This window comes from Macaca mulatta, chromosome 3 (assembly GCF_049350105.2).
Source record: "Macaca mulatta isolate MMU2019108-1 chromosome 3, T2T-MMU8v2.0, whole genome shotgun sequence".
Lineage (NCBI taxonomy): Eukaryota > Metazoa > Chordata > Mammalia > Primates > Cercopithecidae > Macaca > Macaca mulatta.
In genome coordinates, this window is record NC_133408.1 from 155,767,929 (window position 1) to 155,786,741 (window position 18,813).

At 38.2% G+C, this 18,813-nt stretch overlaps 1 protein-coding gene across 2 annotated transcripts in view; it reads left to right on the forward strand.

The window, feature by feature from the left end:
- The first annotated feature begins 824 nt into the window (after nucleotides 1-824).
- Nucleotides 825-18,813, forward strand: part of TES (testin LIM domain protein) — a 50,004-nt gene continuing 32,015 nt past the window's right edge. The window contains exon 1 of one of the 2 annotated variants that reach the window (XM_077995042.1): nucleotides 825-1,112. Coding sequence is in view for 1 of the 2 variants with exons in the window: in NM_001168678.1 (NP_001162149.1) it covers nucleotides 1,086-1,112 (27 nt within the window). In the remaining variant the exon portion in view is untranslated. 2 annotated transcript variants of the gene reach the window in all.

Genomic DNA, 18,813 nt, shown 5'->3' on the forward strand with positions numbered 1-18,813 from the left:
GGCTAAGACATTAGGCAGGTCCCTGCACCTCTGGAGTCCTCAGTTCCCCGCAAAATGAGGAAGCTAGACTAAGTAATCTTAGGCTCCCTTCCGGACCCACCAATCTGAAGGTATTAGATGCAATTGCTCCTGAATTAGGGCATGAAATGAGTTCAGCTCTGGTGCACCAATGTGATGACTCTGCGTCATCAAAGCCTGAGCACGCGATAGGCCTAGCACCATTTCACACAGCACAAAGGGCAACCCTCTACTTCCAAAGGAATGACACCTGTTTCTGAAGTGATTCACATCATCTTTACTTTTGAACAACCCAATGCTCAGGAAACAATCTAAGAATATTCACTGACGTTAGGGATGTAAGATGCGGTTTCTTGACAGTATTTGGGATTTTGGAGAAAAGCAATCGAGGAAAGGGCATCTCCACAACGCAATAGTCAATTTAGTGCCCAAGGTCCATCACAGGAATCCCTAACGATCCCTACAATCTCTCTCTTTCTCTTTTTCTTTTATTTTTTCTCTCTTTGCTCTGAAAATAAACTGAGAAGTTAGTTTGAAAATAAACTGAGAAGTTGGGATACCTATTCCCCTTGACCCAGATAAAAAGTCCTGGGCAAACACAGGTACAAATTGCCAAAATGAAAAAAGTTCTGCTCTATCTTCAGCTAGAGGGAGGCTGGATCCCAGCTCTTTAGAAGCGGCCCGTGGACGCCCAGAGCATCCTCCGGGGACCAGGTCAGGGTCCCCGAGCTTGCCCCGCAGGGCGCCGCCCCGGACGCGGCCCCGCCCTTCACCTTGCCAGCGCCGAGCTCGAGCCGCGAAGGTGCGTGCGGCGCTCGGTGATTGGCGGCGGCCCGGGGCTGCCCGGCTGCCATTGGCTGCCCGGCCCTCTTTGTTCCCGGGTCCCTGCCGCAGGCCGGCTGCGGCGGACTGGGCGGCGGAAGTTCGACGGCGCCGGTCGAGTGGCTGCTGGGCGGCGGCGTGGGAGTTCCACAGGTTCCCCGTGTCCGCAGCGGAGCCGGAGGCCAGCTGAGCCCGGCCGTGGGATCCCGGACTGGAGGAGGAGGGGACCCATAGGACGCATAAACATGGACCTGGAAAACAAAGTGAAGAAGGTAGGGGGGTGCTCAGGGGGGCGCTCGTGGCGGGCAGCGGCTGCTTCGCCTGCGCGGGTCGAGCGGTGCGCGGCGGCCGGAGGTGCCGAGGCGGGTGGGGCTTGCGGGCCGCCTGGCGTGAGCCCGGCTCTGGGTCTGCGGTGTCCCGGGCCCAGAGATCCGGCCCCCTGGGTAGAGTAGGTGCCCGCCGGCCCCGCCAGCTCCCCAAACTCGAGAGCGACAAAATTGGAAGCGCGAGCGAGGGCGGGCGCGGGGCTCTTCTCTCCCGTCTTACGGAGTCCCAGCGGTTGGAGGTGTTGGAAACTTTACTTAAGATGTTTCAGCTCTGCCTGTGCCTCCTCAAAAGGACGAGCTTAGGGCGAGTGCGGGCGAGACCGTGACACTTCCTGGCTCAGGAAGTTCAACTTCATTAAGCCTTTGTGGTTTGGGGCTCTGCTGTGCTTTGACAGCTCTGACCTCCTCCCTTCCAGCTGGGCTGCCTGGGGCCCTATAAAATGAGTGTTGATTTAATGCACTGCCTTCGCACCCGTGCTGGTGATAACTTCTAATGTGAATTTTTTTTTTTTTTTTTTTTTTTTTTTGGTCATTCATTACTTGTCTACCGAAGCACTGCCTCCCTCTTAGGGAATTATCTGTCAAAGCGCGCATTCTCCCTGTTTGGCAGGGAGTCCCAAAGGGCGGTTGTCACCAGCGTCTCAGCGCAGGGAGACATTTCCAGCCTGGCTGCTGCCTCGCAGGCATTGGAACCGATGGCCTTACCTGAGCCACTCCCGGGTTATGCGGAGCCTGGTGTCGCCTGGGAGAAAAGGGTGGGGACCAGACTGTGACTCAGAAGGAATGCTGATGTCACATTCGAGTGAATTGCCCTGTGCGAAAGTTCTCCTCGTTCCAGGGGATTTGCTCATATTTTACTTTGTGGTAAATTTAAGCTAGCTCTCCCTTATCGGATAGGGAAGTTTTGCAGAGAGAGGAAGGGAAAAATAAAAGTTTGTTTTTTCTCTTACTCATGGTTCCTAATATTCTTATTTTATCTTCTAAACACAAAGTTTCTGACTTGAGCATTAATTCTATTTTATGCCCAGAATTGGATTTTTGAAAATGGATAGAAAGTATTGTGTTAGGACTGCAGAGTTTTCGGTTAGGAAGCTGTTGACCAATAAAAACTTGAAATGAGAAAACAGTTTTTTTCATTCCTTAGGACTGAAATTCGCAAGCACTCAAAAAGGTATCCAGGAACAGAAAAACATAAATTGTTGAGAGTAGCGTGATTGCATTCTATTCTCTTTCCATTTGGTTTCTTTCTTTTTTTCTTTTAAGTAACTGATATTTTTGGTTAATCTTGCTTGTCATGGGGGAAAAGCGGGGAAAGCATTTTTCTCGCTTAGCTTTCTGTTGATGAATACTACATTCATTTAGTTTTCAAGTGGGTAAGAGCTACTTAATTTAGTACTTGTCTAAAACTTGAGGGGTCTTGTCCTTGCTTTTAAGTATTTATTTGAAGACAACTTTGTCAAAGTAAACATATTTTGGGTTGGCCAGGAAGAACAGGTGAAGCACAGGATTTTTAGGGTAATGACCCTATTCTGTATGATACTATAAAATGGCGGATACATGTAATTATACATTAAAATCCATAGAATGTAGAACACCGAGAGTAAACCCTAATGTAAACTATGTATGTTGGGGATAATGATGTGTCAATGTGTTTCATCACTTGTGACAAATGTACAGCACTGATAACGGGATGTTGGTAGTCCGGGAGGCTGCTTGGAGATGGGGAGGCACGGGGGAGGTACATAGGAACTTCGAATTTTCTGCTCAATTTTGCTGTGAAGCTAAAAAATGCTTTAAAAAACAAAGTCCGCTTAATAGGGGAAGAAAAATCAAAGATATTTTTGAAGCTTTTTGAGACAAGGAGTAATTCTGAGGGAAAAAAGTTCAAAGTTAAAAATTGTATGTGCTTGCAAAGGAAAAATGCAGACGTTGTTTATAAACAATTTCCTTAGAGTTTGAAAATGTGGATTATGATAAATAATGCCCTTGACATATGGTATAGTTTTCCTCCTTTATCCCCCACTTTACCTTTAAAAGTTATGTTTTCAACCAAGAATCTTAACTTCCTCTAATTCTCCTCCTCTCTGCCTCTACCACCCCAAAAAGATTTCCGTAAATTAAAGGTTTTAGAGAGAATCTCATGATACAGCAAATCCCTGTTTCACTACGTTGTCTTCACTGATGATTCTTAGAACAGAATCCTCACCTGGTAAATTGGAAGCTATTAAAAAACTGCAAAGATGTCCTATTTGACTCCAGTTTGTGTGGGTCCCTTAATAGATTTGATATTCTAACAAAAAGTTTCCCAGTACAAAAGTTTGGAAATCTCAGGAATGTATTTCACAATCTTGGCCATACTCTCAAAAAGAAATTTACGTTCCTTTTAGCAATTGTTTTCTAACACATCCAAAGAAGGAAATATTACAAGACTATCTGATTTACCAGCACAGTCTTCTCACCCTATTTTGGTACCTAGTTTTCAAGTCGCCTTTCTTTTTGACTCAGTTATACAAGAAAATTAATAGTTTGAATGTACCTTGAGAAAAGGCAGATTAAAAGTTGGAACAAAGACACAACCATTTAAAGACAACTAATATGACTTCTGTTTTAAGATGTGTGACATTTTTTTCCTTCCAAAACTTTTACATTGTTGATTTCATGAAGAATTTCTTCCAGACAGATGAAACGCATTATTTTTCCACATTAACATTTCATGTAAAAAGAACTAAAGAGGATTGTCTTTATTAAGCAGTGATTGAGATAGATGATACTGTTATAAAATTCTTGGCTTGTAAAAGGAAAGCTCATCCACATCAGTTGTACAGATTGGGATTAATTACCAGTTAAAACCCACCATCACAAAGACAAAGGGTTTTTATAATTAGATTTTGCTATATTTTGTTTTGTTTGAAGTAAGCGAGCTGTTGCTAGGATGTGAGAGCTGGTTTGGTTATACAGAGTTTTTGTTTTAATAATACTTTAGAACAGAATTTGATTCTGTGTCCTTGCCCTGTCTTCTGAGTTACACATCTAGACCTCTTTCTTATTGTTTAAGTCTCTTGTTAATTGGCTTTGTGTCAGTATGGTCCATGTCTGCTTGGGAAAAACAGTGGACTTTGAGAAAGAGAAACAGTCTCATTTTGCGGTAAATGGTAAATCATGGCCAACAGCCAGCTGTTTTCCTCTTTCCTTTCTGTGTTACTCTCCCATGAGAATTACTTTTTTCAATTAAGAACATACCAACAGAGAAAGAGAACTTCAGTAGTTTCCCTTTTACTGCCTGGAATTGCTGCAGGACTTTATTTTACCGTGTTCATTTTTTGTCTCCTCTCTAACGCCTTTATTTTGATTAATCCTAAGATTAATCCTAATATTTTGCATACTTTTCTTAAGACTCTTATTTCTTTAATTTTACTTTTTTAAAAAGTGGTGCATTTTAAAGATCACGTGTTACTAAAAATCCCCTTTCTCTGTATCCAAACTTGTTTTCAAAACCTTTGTCATTAGCCAAAAAAGCATAGTGAAACCAAGTGAATACTATTGGAAAAAGGACTGAACTACAGAGATTATTTCCATTGGAAATTAGAATGAGTTATTTGCCTGAGGTGGCCCCTGGTTGAAGTGGAAAAGGCAATATATGGTGACCTGGATGCTCAAATCTACAATTGGATTCAAGACTTGAAGCCACTCTTGCTGCAAGAATCATTGGCAAGGCTAAGGGTAAAGGTAGGGCAGGACACATCCAGGGCTTTGCTTTAGAGGTGTTCTGCCTCTCAGAGCAAGTGCAGAAGAAAATGAATGGTCCTTGGCTGGGCTTTTATAAAACTATTCTCACCCGTGGTGTGATTCATTACATTGGTAGAATATGAAAAGTCCCTTTCTCTTAATTGTCCTGAATATTGGTTGGAGAAAAAACTATAGTAGGTTTTCTATTGATTCTGTTCCTTTATGCTGCCCTATGAAGTAGAAATAGGAATTTATATGTCTACTGGCTATTACCTGTGTTCCATCAACTCACACCATGACTTTGCTTGTGCATGCCCATACTCCATCCATAGTTCTACATTTTTTCCATCCTTCAAGGACCAACCCCTCACGCTGCACACTCCTCTAGGAAATCTTTCTCCATGCTGCCACCTAGATGAAAAATATTTTCTTCTTTTCTCCTGAATTCCCAAAACATGTATTGGTAACACTTAGGACACTAATAACTCTCCACCTCTGGATTATACTTACCTGTTGTATGTTTCACCTTCTTACCTTGCTTACAAACTTCTTGAGAGATGAATCCATATCCTGTTATAGTTGCATGGTTATTTTGTTTGCTGTTCAAAGCAACCTTAGGAAGTAGGCCTTAGCCCCACTTTCAGGATGAAGAAACTAAAGTTTAGATAGTGTAATCTGAAACCTTTCTATAGAGAACTTTACTATGAACTTCAACCATAATCTGAAGAAGCCATACTCCTTTCATCATGTCAACTAGCCCGAGTCTTATGTCCTTCATCTTGCTCACTAAATATATGTGGAATGGTAACTGTTACAAAAAGAGAAATAAAATAAGATACATTTCAACATTTTCACTCATGTTTTAAAGGAATTATATTTGAGGAAATGGTTTATATTCCAATAAAATCACCATCCTACTAGTTTCTGTATATTATTTCTACTTTATCCATGTTGTATGTATTCCCTTTAGTGTAAGTTGCCATTGACATTCTTTGGGCAGAGGCAAAGTATACAAAAGTACAAGTTTGTGAAAAGGAATTTCTGGGAAACTTCTACAGTCAAAGAAATAGCATAAACTCCAATAATACTCTCTACCTGTCTTCTAAGTTTCTTCTAACTTCCTGACTTTGGTGTGAGCCAATGATAATGCTGTCTCCTAACTATGTAAAATGGCCCTGGGTAACAGTGACGCTGTATTTGGCTCTCTGTTTTGTTAAGTTTAACCAATGGCATCTGGAACTATAAAGGGATACTCATGGTCTTTTCTCCCTGTTGAGCTCTGCAGTTGATAGAAAGCCTTACACATAGCATGAGTAGGCTACACCTCTTTTCCCTAGTAGGAAAGTGTTCAGAGTACCTCTGGAGTGACAGTCCAGACAGCTAAGAATAGAGCAGCTAAAAAGAAACAACAAATAAACAAACAAACAAAACCTCATAATATTGGGAGGAGAACTATTTTTTTGTTTTAATTTCCCATTCTTCATGCAGAAACATTTCTTGTGAAGCTGAGAAGCTGTGCAAAACACCACAATGATCAGATATTTCATGAGGCTCTCATGGAGCTCCAGCATGACATCCAGCATTATGAGCATGGGATCAACATCTTAGCTCATCAGTGTGCAACACGAGTTACCAAGAGGGGCCTTCCTAGTGGAAAGAGAGTGATAAATTGGTAACATGGAAGCTACTTCCTGTGTTCTTTTTCTGAGAACTAGAAGAAGGAATACAAGTTGGCCCCATGCTAATGTGTATATACCTTTTTTACATACCAGTCACCAAAGTGTGTTTAGAAATTAGGAAAGGTCAGTAAGTCTCCAGTATATATAAACATCTATAGTGTATGGAAAGGTCTTCCATAATATATCAGTTTTCTCACTTCCATTTATCAGTATAATATATTTAAAGTTGCCCTAAGCTGAGAGTTGGTAGATCCAAGTCCACTGTTTTTTGTGATGCTGACCACTTTGGCTATCAATTTCTATTTATATAAAAATCAGTAGGGGAACCAGATGATTTCTGAGACGTCTGCAAGTCCTGTGACTCTTTGATCATAGGAAATAATATCAGTAGTCTACCACATGTAATGGTCCACAGCGCTTTAAAATCACACAAAGAACATATAAATATATGTGTAAATAAATACATAAAGGAGATGGCATAGTTTAAATGTTAGTGAATTCCATGAAGACCCTATAGATTGAACCAAATAATTTTTTTCCACAAATCTTAGCTCGTTTCGACTTGTTTGTACTTAATTTTCATAATACTTGTGGAGGTATTTGAAGATATTAGGTTAAGTTTAATTAATTTAAATCTGTAGTATAAGGCTCTGAAGGCTGTAATAGTGTGGGTCCCATAAGTCTAGGGGTGATACATTACTTACCTTGGTATTTAATTATGGGAAAATGAAAAATAATGGAGCGTTTATTTTCTTTAAAAGTTATCTCTCTCAAAATAAGGCTGTTAAAAATTTAAAAAAAAATTTTAAAACAGAAAAAAAAAACCTATATGAGTGCTTTTTTACATACCATGCACTGTTCTAGACTCTGGGATTATAGTAGTGAACAAGAATGACACTGAACTTAAGCTTATGTCATAGAATTACGCTATTACAAGTGATGATAGAGCAATGTAAATGTTGAAAGTAAGCACAACTGGGATTATACCCATTAGAGAACTCTTTATAGGTTAGCAGTACCTACATTTCTAACACAGACAGTCAGCAATTTTGGTGGTGATCCCTGGGCTTGATTCTTGGTTTTGCAGACTTTGTAGTTAGGGGTTCTTATTTCAGTTGTTTTAAGTAATGGCAAATGTAAAAGAAATGGGAAAGCAGCTTTTATGTATTAGAATGTGAAAAAGATTATGAATGCATAAAGCTATACAAATAGACTTACACCTATAATATACACAAACTGTAAGTCTTCTCCCTGATTACAAATGCATTACAAAAGAGTCATTCTTGGATTTCCTGTTTGCAGTCATAGCTAATTTTTGTTTGGTAACTACTGCCATGGTAACCAAAATTATGATTTTAAAAGAATTGTTTATTAAATCATTAATGTACAGGAAATTGTTTTACTTTTTACAAGGTGGTGGTATCCAGGGAAATTATATTATTAATTATGAAATCAACTTTTTCTAGGAGAGGAAGATAAGGAAACAAAAGACTAATCAAAAACATTTCAAAACCACAGATTTTCAGGATTTTAAAGAAAAATAATTTGGTAATTGATAACTTCACCACTGTTCTTTGAGTAAATATCCATGTTTAAAAATTGCCTCAAACACTATTAGAGGATTAAATTTAGAAGTTATGCTTTTCAACTAGCCAACTACAATCTTTGACTCTCCTACAAAAGAGCTGCAGTTTAGCGTGGTTTTGTCAATTTTCTGTTCTAAGTGCCCTGTCTGCCTAACATTCTAGTTAGTAATGGGGAATTAGAGCAATAAGGGTATGCATGACTATAATTTTCTAAGTATCACTGCATTTATTTTGGTCAAATTCAAAAAAGTAAAAGAGCGTAGTTTAGAATTGCCAATTTCCCTGTTCCTTAGTCTGTTAGAATGGTGGGGTGTCTGCTCAGATTTGAGCATGGCTTAAAGTGGGAGAGCTTTATTAGAAGCCAGCCAGTGGGGATTGCTGAGATCTCGTCTGCTGAATAACAGCAAAGTTACTACTGTGTAAATATACTTAATCTGAAATGCTGAATTATCCTCAAACTATGAGTGATTCAACTTGTGTTTATCATTGTGACATTCTGGCCACTGTGAAAAGCTGTAAACAGGAGTTTCAGGGTGTTCAATGCATAGCTTATCTGAGCAGCGAGCCCGGCAGAAAAGATGGGCTTTCAGCCCAACAGAAATGCCTTGATATGGAGTCCATTAATGCATCTCTAGCCACAGTGAACTTTTCCCTTGCCTTGTTTGATGATAAAGTGATATCATGTTTCATTGAAAAATGACCATGTAGATGTTAGGTGGATTTTTGTTTTTATATGAGTGTAATGTGACAGTCTTAACAGAATGAGTCACAAAGTAAGGATCAAGGATCTGATTTTTCCTTTATGAAATCCTGGCCTACAATAAAAATAACTTGGGGTTAAAAAAAGTTACCGTTTGTTTTTCATAGAGAATATTAAAAGTGCAGTTTAGATTTAAAACTACAGACTCTAAACTCCATATCTATCAGTATCACCTCTTGAGCAAAATATGGATGTCAGCTTTGATAGATTTAAAAAACAAAAAGGAAGGAAGGAAGATGAGTGAGCAAGACAGATGTGTAAGTTAACTACAGTGCTGGATAGAATGACGTAAGTGCTATAATACACTGTTTTTCTTATCTGGGATAAGAAACCTTTTTATAAACAAAAATTTATCATGGGCTGATATTTTTAAAAACCTAGTAAAAATTACTAAAACAAAAGACAAATACAGGACCAATTAAAAAATATTAAATGCAAGAGACACAAAATTACTTTAAGTGTATAGTAGTTCCTAATTGCCTACTGTCAGTTTCTCTGCCTATCTCATCACAGACAAGTGACATACAGTTTGTGAACTGCCACTTTGAGTAGCACAGCAATAATAGAAATACAATGGTTATGAAGTCTCAGAAGCAGAAGTAACTAACTTTAATTGTGTGGGTTGAGATTATTTTATCAAGGAAACACCTCCTATAGAATAAAGAAGCTTTCATTAGGCAAAGAAAGCATTCTATAAAGAGGAAATAGCATGAACCAAAGGTACCTGGCTGTGAAAAGTCAGTAAAACCACCATTAACATTTTCAGTTTTGTCTCTCCTAAAATAAAGCTAAAGTAGATGAGCGGCAGTAATTTGTAATTTTTCCACAGTACAGATTTGAATTAAAGATGTGTATCACTGAGCTAGTATAAGACCCTAGGCCACAGCTGAAGAGTTTCTGATCTCCCTTGACTTGGATGATTATTTAATACATTGTGTCATCTGCTGAGAGAGAGGAGGAAATTTCACAGTAGAGTCTAGCTTATGTAGGCTGATCTGGACTCGGAGCTGTGGACTGGGACCACATTGGTGCTAGGTTTTCATCCTCCTTAGATCAGTGAAGCAAACAGTAAAGGTCTTGCCCAACTGAAGGAGCACCTTTTAAGCCTCTTCTTATGCCAAAGCAGTCACATGTCCAGTCCTGAAGTCAAAGAGAGGAGAAGTCTAGTCTAGCAACTATGCGGCTGCGGCAGGGATATGATGTTGAATGCTATTACGTGGGAATGAAGGATTGGGATCATTACCTCAGTCTACCACGTGTGCTACAGAGGGACAGTTGAATGTAGGGGCTTGAGGATACTTTTCTGAAGATCTTTCATGTATCAAGAGTATTCTGAGATGATATTCTGTACAGTATCACAGACTACACATGTTTTAAAGCAGGGTAGTTTTTGGTCATTCCAAAAAACTGTAGAGGAGAGTTAACTTTGCAGTATCCCTTACTTGATTTTTAGGGTGTCCATTTTTCAATCTAGTCACTCTTCTGTTAGCTTTGAAACATAGACCTCTCCAAATTCATTCCATCCAGGTCATGTGACTTCCGTGTTACATGAAGAAATGTAAAACTCATTTATTTGGGAAATGGCAAGTTGCCTAAGGTTTTGAAGGGGAATTACAAAATATTACCTTTTATGTACGGCAACAAATGGAAAATATATTCTGTAAACATTCCGATAATATGGGTTAGACTCTATCTGTGGTAACGGAATAGAAGAGAGAAATAGCAGAATTTAAAGGTAAAAAGAGGCAGGACAGATTTCAGTGGCCTAACTCCACAGCTCTTTTAAGATGTCACCGGTAAACCAGTAGTGATGTTATTCATTGTTACTTTTTCATGGACCAGATGAAATTAAGCCAGAGGATAGAATCATCCTGTGGACCACCGTTGCCCACTTTTCTCTAACAGTTAGGGAATTTAAAGGGAGCAGCTCAGACTTTGACGTTTCCAGACATAGATTTGGATCCCACCTTTGATATTTACTCAGTAGTTTGGCAACAGTTGCTCCTTGGTTTCAGAGATCTAATCTGCAAAACATGGATAGTACTTCTTTATTGGATTATTGTGTACTGTAAATGTGTAGAACAGTGCCTGACATATAGCAAGTACCTGATCAGTGTTGATTATTAGTGTTCTCTGATCAGTTTTAAAGGCCCTGGCCTTTATTAGCTGTGTGAATTTGGGAAAGCTACCTAGCCCTGTAAACCTTAGTATCCTCATCTGAAATAGGTTTCAACTATCTACCTCACAGGGTTGTAAGGATAATCAAGATGAATATCTTAAAGCACAAAGTATGGTGCCAAAACATAGACAATAAACAAATGTGTCATAATCCTCTTCAAGAAATCCAATCTAGAGGGAAGAAAACCCTGCATAGATCTTCATGCTATTTCACAGACCCCTGAATATATCACCAAGAATTTTATGATGGCATACTCTCAGTAAATTATTGCCACTTGGTGTTTTGTTGGACACAAAGAAATAGCCATTTAAAGTTGGATAACTGTGGGATATATTAACTTACTGGATTTTATATATCCTTTTGCTAATTTAAAATTTAATATATTTAATGTATCCTTTTGCTAATTTAAAAATTATTCTGATTTTCATTTTTACAATGAAATTAAAGTTTATAAATATTTCCAGAACTTGAGTACCTACCATGTGCCAATCGCTATGCAAAGGATTCAAGGCTGTGTATATTAGGTTCCCTGAGAAAGCACTTGAGTGAACACTGCAATGTATTGTGGTCCAGTATAGGAAACTGGCATGTTTCCCTGATTGGAATCTTCCTCAGAGTTTCGGAGGTAAATTACAGAAATGGTTACAATTCTTAGCAGCACCTCCCATTAAAAAGTGGAGTCTATTTTCCTTCCCTTTGAATCTGGACTGCTTTCTGACCTACTTGGACCAGTAGAATGTGGTAGAAGTGGTGTGTGAGTCCTAAGCTTGGACCTCAAGAGACCTTGCTTGCTTCTATTGCTCTGTTACTGGTATTTAAGTCTTCACAGCCTCCTACGGTGAAAGCTGTGTAAAGAGTCTTACAGAAGACTGTCCTCACTTGAATTACCCTGATATTCCTCTGTACATATGAAAGAATCAAGAATCGATGTACTGAAACTTCTCTGATTTCATTGCTGGCTTAAGACTGAACCCACTTTCTACTCTAGACGAATCTAATTTTGATTTTTGTGCTTGTTGTTCCATTAAAGTGAAGGAAAATTAAATTAACATGCAACTGCAAGTTTATCTTAGTTGTAAATAGGTGGTATATGCATATTTTGAAAATTGTCTAATTTCCTTGAATCACTAGACAAATTTTAAGTGATGTCTATGTAGCTTCTTTAGTGGTATAGTCTAAATATAGAGCAAAAAGTATGGTAATCCAAACTACTTCTCTGATACATCAGAAGTTAAAACATGGGTCAAAAATTAGTTAAGGCTCTTTGATTTATGCAGCACAACATATCAATAAACATAATTCTTTTTTTCCCCCAGAATAAGGGATGGTATGAAAAGGGTATGCAATAAATAAATAAGCAAGCATGAGGACCTGGCAGTAGGGTTCTTACATCTCTCCCTTTCTTTCCTGGTTTCCAAGACCCCTATCCTTGCTGTAAGACTGTGTTTTTGTTCTAAATGCCTGTGAACGCTAATTTGGGGCAAAAGAAAAATGAGAAGACTGTCTTTTTCCACCCCCTTTTCTGTTTTCTTTGCTGTCTCTGTTGGGCATTACTCTGTAGGTTTCCTTGGATCCTCTTCTGCACAGCCTCCTTCAGTGAAGCCTTCAGCCAATACCATGAGCGTTTTCTTTCATTCTCCAGTCTGTGAAAACACATCTGTACTGCCATCTTTATCTGTATGTGCTCCAGTTAGATAGTTAAAGAATTAGTGGCAATAAATCACTTAAGTACAGTCACCCTACTTATACCCTCACCCATGTATTATAATGGGTTACCTCTGAAGAAATAATACCACAGCCCTTAGGCATGGCAAGAATGATCACAGTATTCAAGTTTGGGGATAAAGAGCCTTAATTAAGACCTCTCAAAGCAGCTCTCTGTAGGATCCACCCTTTAGAAGCAGCTGTGGAGATAGTGACACAAGACCAAATTAGGAATGGTTGCCATGATCCAGATTCTTTTACGGAACTCCTACAGATGCCTTTTGGAATCAGGTTTTCAAAGTCCCTTTTATAGCAAATAAATAGGAGGTTTTGAGGGCTGTTATGAACGCATTCCATTGCAGTGTCCTTCAGTGGAGCCAGAGCTCAGCCAATCCTAATTAAGAAGCAATTTCAGCTGCAGTCATAGCTTATTATAATAATTTGTGACATTTTTATAGCCCTACATTGTCTTTCTCAAAGTAATGGATTCTGGAGGAGGCCGTTTCTGAGTAGAGTCCACAGAAGAGGTATTCTGTTAGTAAGCATTTCAAATGACTTCCTTCATACAATAGTATAAAAATAATTTGATAGCAGTCTGTTTGAAAAATGTTTATAAGGAACCAGCTTAAACTGAGCAGATGCAATATATTTTCAGCAGTTGCTTACCTAAAATAAGTACAAACCATTTTTATTTTTAAAAAGGGGGGCCTAAATTTTGCTCCTTATAATATTGTAAGGTTACATATTAGGATTCAAATAGAGAAGTAGAACTGTGAGGGAAGGAGCTGCTAACTGTAAATACTACATAATTTGAATCAAGTAATTTTGGCTCCTTTTATCACATAGAGGTACTGAAATTTATTTTATTTTACTTAATTCCATCTCCAGGTGGATTTATATAATAGAATTTAAAAGTTTATATAAATCTTTTCCAATTTTTATTCTGTGTTCTTTAAGGACTACTGTGGCATATTATAAAAATTGTGAAAATTTCCTCCCAAATATATTTGGTATTTTAATAATCTGGTTTGCAGCTGTCTTCTGTAACACAAGTGCGTGTGTATGTGTGTGTACACAAGTGTGTGTAACTATATATTGAGAAAGAAAATGAGACTTAGAGGCTAAAAATCATATTCTACCCTGTCTTCTGAAAGATCATTTCCTGGTTCTGAGTGAACAACTAACAAATTGAGGGGAACGAGAGTATTTATGAGGAAGGAACAAAGTTCTGCTTTAGATACCCATTGGGTGAAGAGAATTTAAATATTTGAGATGGGCAGAATAAAGAGAAGTGGTAGATAAGCACCCCATATGCCCCTGTTCCCCTTTATAATGTCTGTCTCATCACAAATCACTTAGTCTTTGAATTTAAAATCAAAACAGAAAATAGGATACAGTAGGCAGCATCTGAGCTGGTTTCCAATTACTCCCACCTACTAGTAGTCACACTCTTACGTATTGCCCTCCCATTGAGTGCAGGCTAACCTGATCAGTTGCCAAAAAATGAAATATGGCAGAAGCGATGGCATCACTTCTAAGATTAGAGATTACAACTTCTATCTTGTGTGCTCTTCCTCTCTCTGGAATCACTTGCCCTGGGGAGAACCAGCTACCATGTCCTGAGGTACCCATGTGGGTAGGCCCATGTGAGAAATCTTAGAAGTGGGAATCTCCCTTGTCGATCCTTGCAGCCCAGCTGACCCCGATTGCAAACTTGTAAGAGACCCTAAATCTGCGCATCTACTTAAGCCACTTCCAAATTTCTGACCCACAGAAACTATGACATGATAAATGGTATTTTCAAACCCTAAGTTTTGGGGTAGTTTGCAGCTAATACAAAGGTTGTTCCATTATGAATCTAGAAATTTAGTGATTTGAAAAATATGAAAAGCATATTTTGCTTATTATATTGCCCCTGACTACTGCATAGTGAAAACATCTTACATGTAATATAGCAGATAATTTTTAGTACTAGTCATGTCTACATGTTTTGAGTAAACGCCTTTCAACTTTGAAATAGAATTTGTTCATTTGTATTTCTTGCTCATTCTTTTAATTTTTTTTTTTTTCTCTTGCTGTAACATTGAAAGAGACCTGTTTTGCATCAGGACCCTGGAGATTTTTCTTGACTCTCACCTCATCCTTCTGAGGATCCCCTTGTGTGTGAATTTATTACCTCGGGGACTTCCATGTTAGTATAGCTGGTGTGCAGACATTCAGGTTCCTCATAATAAGTCCCAGGTTTGCCTAGGACGGAGGAATTCCTGCCTAGCAAGCAACGAGCAGTCTTTCAGATCAAAATTGATTGTTCTAGAGAAGTTACAGATGAAGAATATTACTCTTTAAATTACTATTTACCTTTGAAGTTTCAGTTTGGAGGGAAAAAAGCAGTGACTTTGTAGTTAAGCGCATAGGGTTTGAGTCAGAAATGCCAAGATGCAAATCTTACTTCTGCCACTTGCTAGCTGGGTAGTCTTAGGCAAATTAATTTCTCCGAGTCTCAGTTTCCTTTTTATGCAATAGAGGTGATAATACTTTTCCAATAGGTTGTTGGGGATTAAATGTGATGGTATATGTATTTTGGCTGGTGGGTAGTAACATTTTAACAAATGGTGGTTGAGATGTTTTTACTAACACTTCTACCATCACAACCCTCAGTGCTCATTTTTTAAAGTATAGTTAAAAACACTTCAACGTATCCTGCCAAAACAAAAATTTATTACTGTTACCTAAAAATATAGCAGGATGTATTTCTGCTCTTCTTCAAATATGATAGCAGGATCTATTTCTGCTCTTCTTCACATATGTTACCGTATTTATTGAGGTATAGATGTTTTGGGTAATCAGCTACAACTTGATTACATCTCAAACTCAAGTAGAGAAATTGTCTCGATGACAGTACCTTTGTCATTAACTTAATACTGTTACTGCCTTAAGAAATGTAGGGACAGATTAAGTAGGAATAGTCTACTTTAATTTGTTAAAGTCCCAGAAAACTTGACCTATTACCTCCAGAATATATTTTACTATAAAATATTTAGGCAGAAAGAACACTTGTTTCCTTTTCATTCCTAACATAATAGTCTATGTGATTATTTACTGCTGTCTGTGAACAAAAAAGATTTCTGACCATTTGGCTTACAGTGGATTTCATAATAGAGATGCATACAGGGCTTCTGGCTTTATGCATCCTAAGCTGAAAAGGTAAGGGGATGTGGAAATGAATCCTAGAATCTGCAGTAAATAGTTTTATTCCTGTTTCCTTATGGATGATCTGTGTTGACAAGTGAAGACCCTTAATTGATTATTCTATTCTTGAGCTATAATACTTGGTCTTCAGTTAAAAATTCCATTACATTCTATTTTTTTAAACGCATTTAGGAAATAGTGCTTCTTTATCAGGGCTTTCCATTTTATGACCTATCTTTAGGCACTGTTTATTGGTTAAGAGCAGTCATAGCTCTGTGTCAGTTTCTTCATGTGGATGAAAATGTGAGTAGTAATAGTATCTCAGACTCTCATAAGAGTGTTAGGAGGATAAAATGAGATAATCCATGTAAAATACTTAGAACCATGCATGGCAGTGTAAGTGCTCAGTAAAAATCAGCTGCTGCTTTTATTATCACCATCCCTTCCAGTGTCTTTTTTTGTGTGTGTAAAAGGCAGTGGAAGTTCCTTGGGGTAAAGATACATTATGATCAAGATAGTTTGATAATTAAAACAATTAAATAAATAAAACTTTCTAGCACTCCTGTAAATCTCAGACACTGTGGCAGTACTAGCAGTTCAAATCTGAACAAGAAGTTCACAATCTAATGGGGGTAAATTGATGTACACACAATCATAGGATGGTAAGGAAGGACTTAATAACACCATTTGTGCCAAGGGGATAGTTAAAGAAAAGTATCACAGTTTCTGACATTAAAATTGATATGTGGGCCCAATAGAGAGAATGACTTTGGCAGATGGAGAAGAAGAGGAACAGAGATTCAAGCAAAGCGAAAAGCTCCCCTTAAAACAGAGAATGGCTGGAGGGGAGTGATGTGAGGAAGGCATGGCTGGAGGGGAGTGATGTGAGGAAGGCAGGCGGTGCCAGGCTTTAAAGGATCTTCTTTGCATGCTAAGAAAAGTGAAATTCATTGAACTTATTAAAATCATCTAGCAAGGGGAGTGTTATGATTATCTTTAGGTTTATCAAAATAATTTTGAGAATAGCAATACAACATCATACAAAATGATCAGTTAAGAGAGCGTGGTCTCAGGATGATATGATGTGAGTTTAAACATGAACCCTGGAGTGCAGATGAGGGAGGAGACTGTGTGACTTGTAGAAAAGAGACACTAGAATTTGGAGCATAATAAACATGCTAGACAAGGACAAGGAGGCCTCTGGGCCCCAGGTTGGGTGACCAAGTGGGTGATGACAACTTTGTCTTCAGTCTTCTTCTGATGTATTTCAGACTTGAGTAACTGAGAGATGGGAAGTTTTTGTTTTTATTAGCAAAGAAAGAGAAATGTAGCAGCTTTACTAGGAATGACTAATTGTAGCTCTTAATCACACTAGTTCTTTGTATTCTTACCTAAGAAAGTTGGCAAACTAATAAAGTGTGCAACTATTTTTATATTTAAGTTTGGTTATCTGTGTAACCTACACTTTTCTTTTTTTATATTTATTTATTTATTTATTTATTTATTTATTTACTTTTTGGAGATGGAGTCTCACCCAGGCTGGAGTGCAGTGGCATGATCTCAGCTCATTGCAGCCTCCACCCGCTGAGTTCAAGCATTCTCCTGCCTCAGCCTCTCGAGTAGCTGGGATTACAGGCACCTACCACTGTGCTCGGCTAATTTTTGTATTTTTTTTAGTAGAGACGGGGTTTCATGATCTTGGCCAGGCTGGTCTTGAACTCTCAACCTCGTGATCCACCCACCTCAGCCTCCCAAAGTGCTGGGATTACAGGCATGAGCCACCGCGTCTGGCCAACCTACACTTTTTTGGTAATACAAATCTTGTTAGAGATTTGGAAACAGGCAATGAACTAAAAATTTCAAATAATTTTAAATCTTGTATCAGATCTTAGTAAAAATATATTCCTTGGGTGGGGGACTTCACAGATCACACTAGATTTCTAAGGGAGCCATTTGCTAAGATGAATTATTTAGATATGTAGTTCCTTTGTCCAGAATATTTATCTGGATGAACAAAAATCTAAAATGCTTCTTTAGGAGTGTAATATGAGTATATATGTGTGTGTATGTACATGCATATGTGTGTGTATATGTGATAGGTAGATAAACATGCATGCACATACACACTGAGAAAGGGGGAGTGGGAGAGAGATATGTATATTTCATATGATCTACCTTCATTCCAATATTATTAAAGAAGTCTTAGTAACACTTGCTTGTTTAGTAACCACATAGGATTCTTTACTCCAGAGGGAGTTTGGTTATGAAAACAGCATGAATCAGATGATCTCACCCTGAATACTGCATAATATCTTCCAGACCCAAATTGTCTCCAAATCAATTCAGACCATGTTTGAAATACCAGATGTTCCATACTCTTTTTTTTCCTTTCTTTTGTTTTAAAAAAGTATCTGACATGCAATACCTTTTTCTGGGTCAGAAGGATGACCTGAAATGTTGCCAACCTATTTGACTGCTTAAAATTATGAATATGGATAAATTGATTCCATTCTGTTTTCTTATTCTAAAATAAGCAGGGTATAAAAGAGTGTTTGGAGGCACAGATCATGTGAATATAAATTCAGTTTGTGGAGCCTGCAGTTAAAGATACTTAAGTCCTATTTGTCTGTGATTCCTGTTTCATAGTAAATATTATATATCACTTTTATTTTTTTCTTAGGATATTGATAGATATTCCCAAAGCCTGACTATACTTTCTTCCAATAGAGTCAATCCAAAGGACCTGTTTTCTTGGATGCTGAAGAAAAAAAATTATTCTGTCATATCCTTTTATTGATGCTGACCAGAATGTGTTACTAAAATG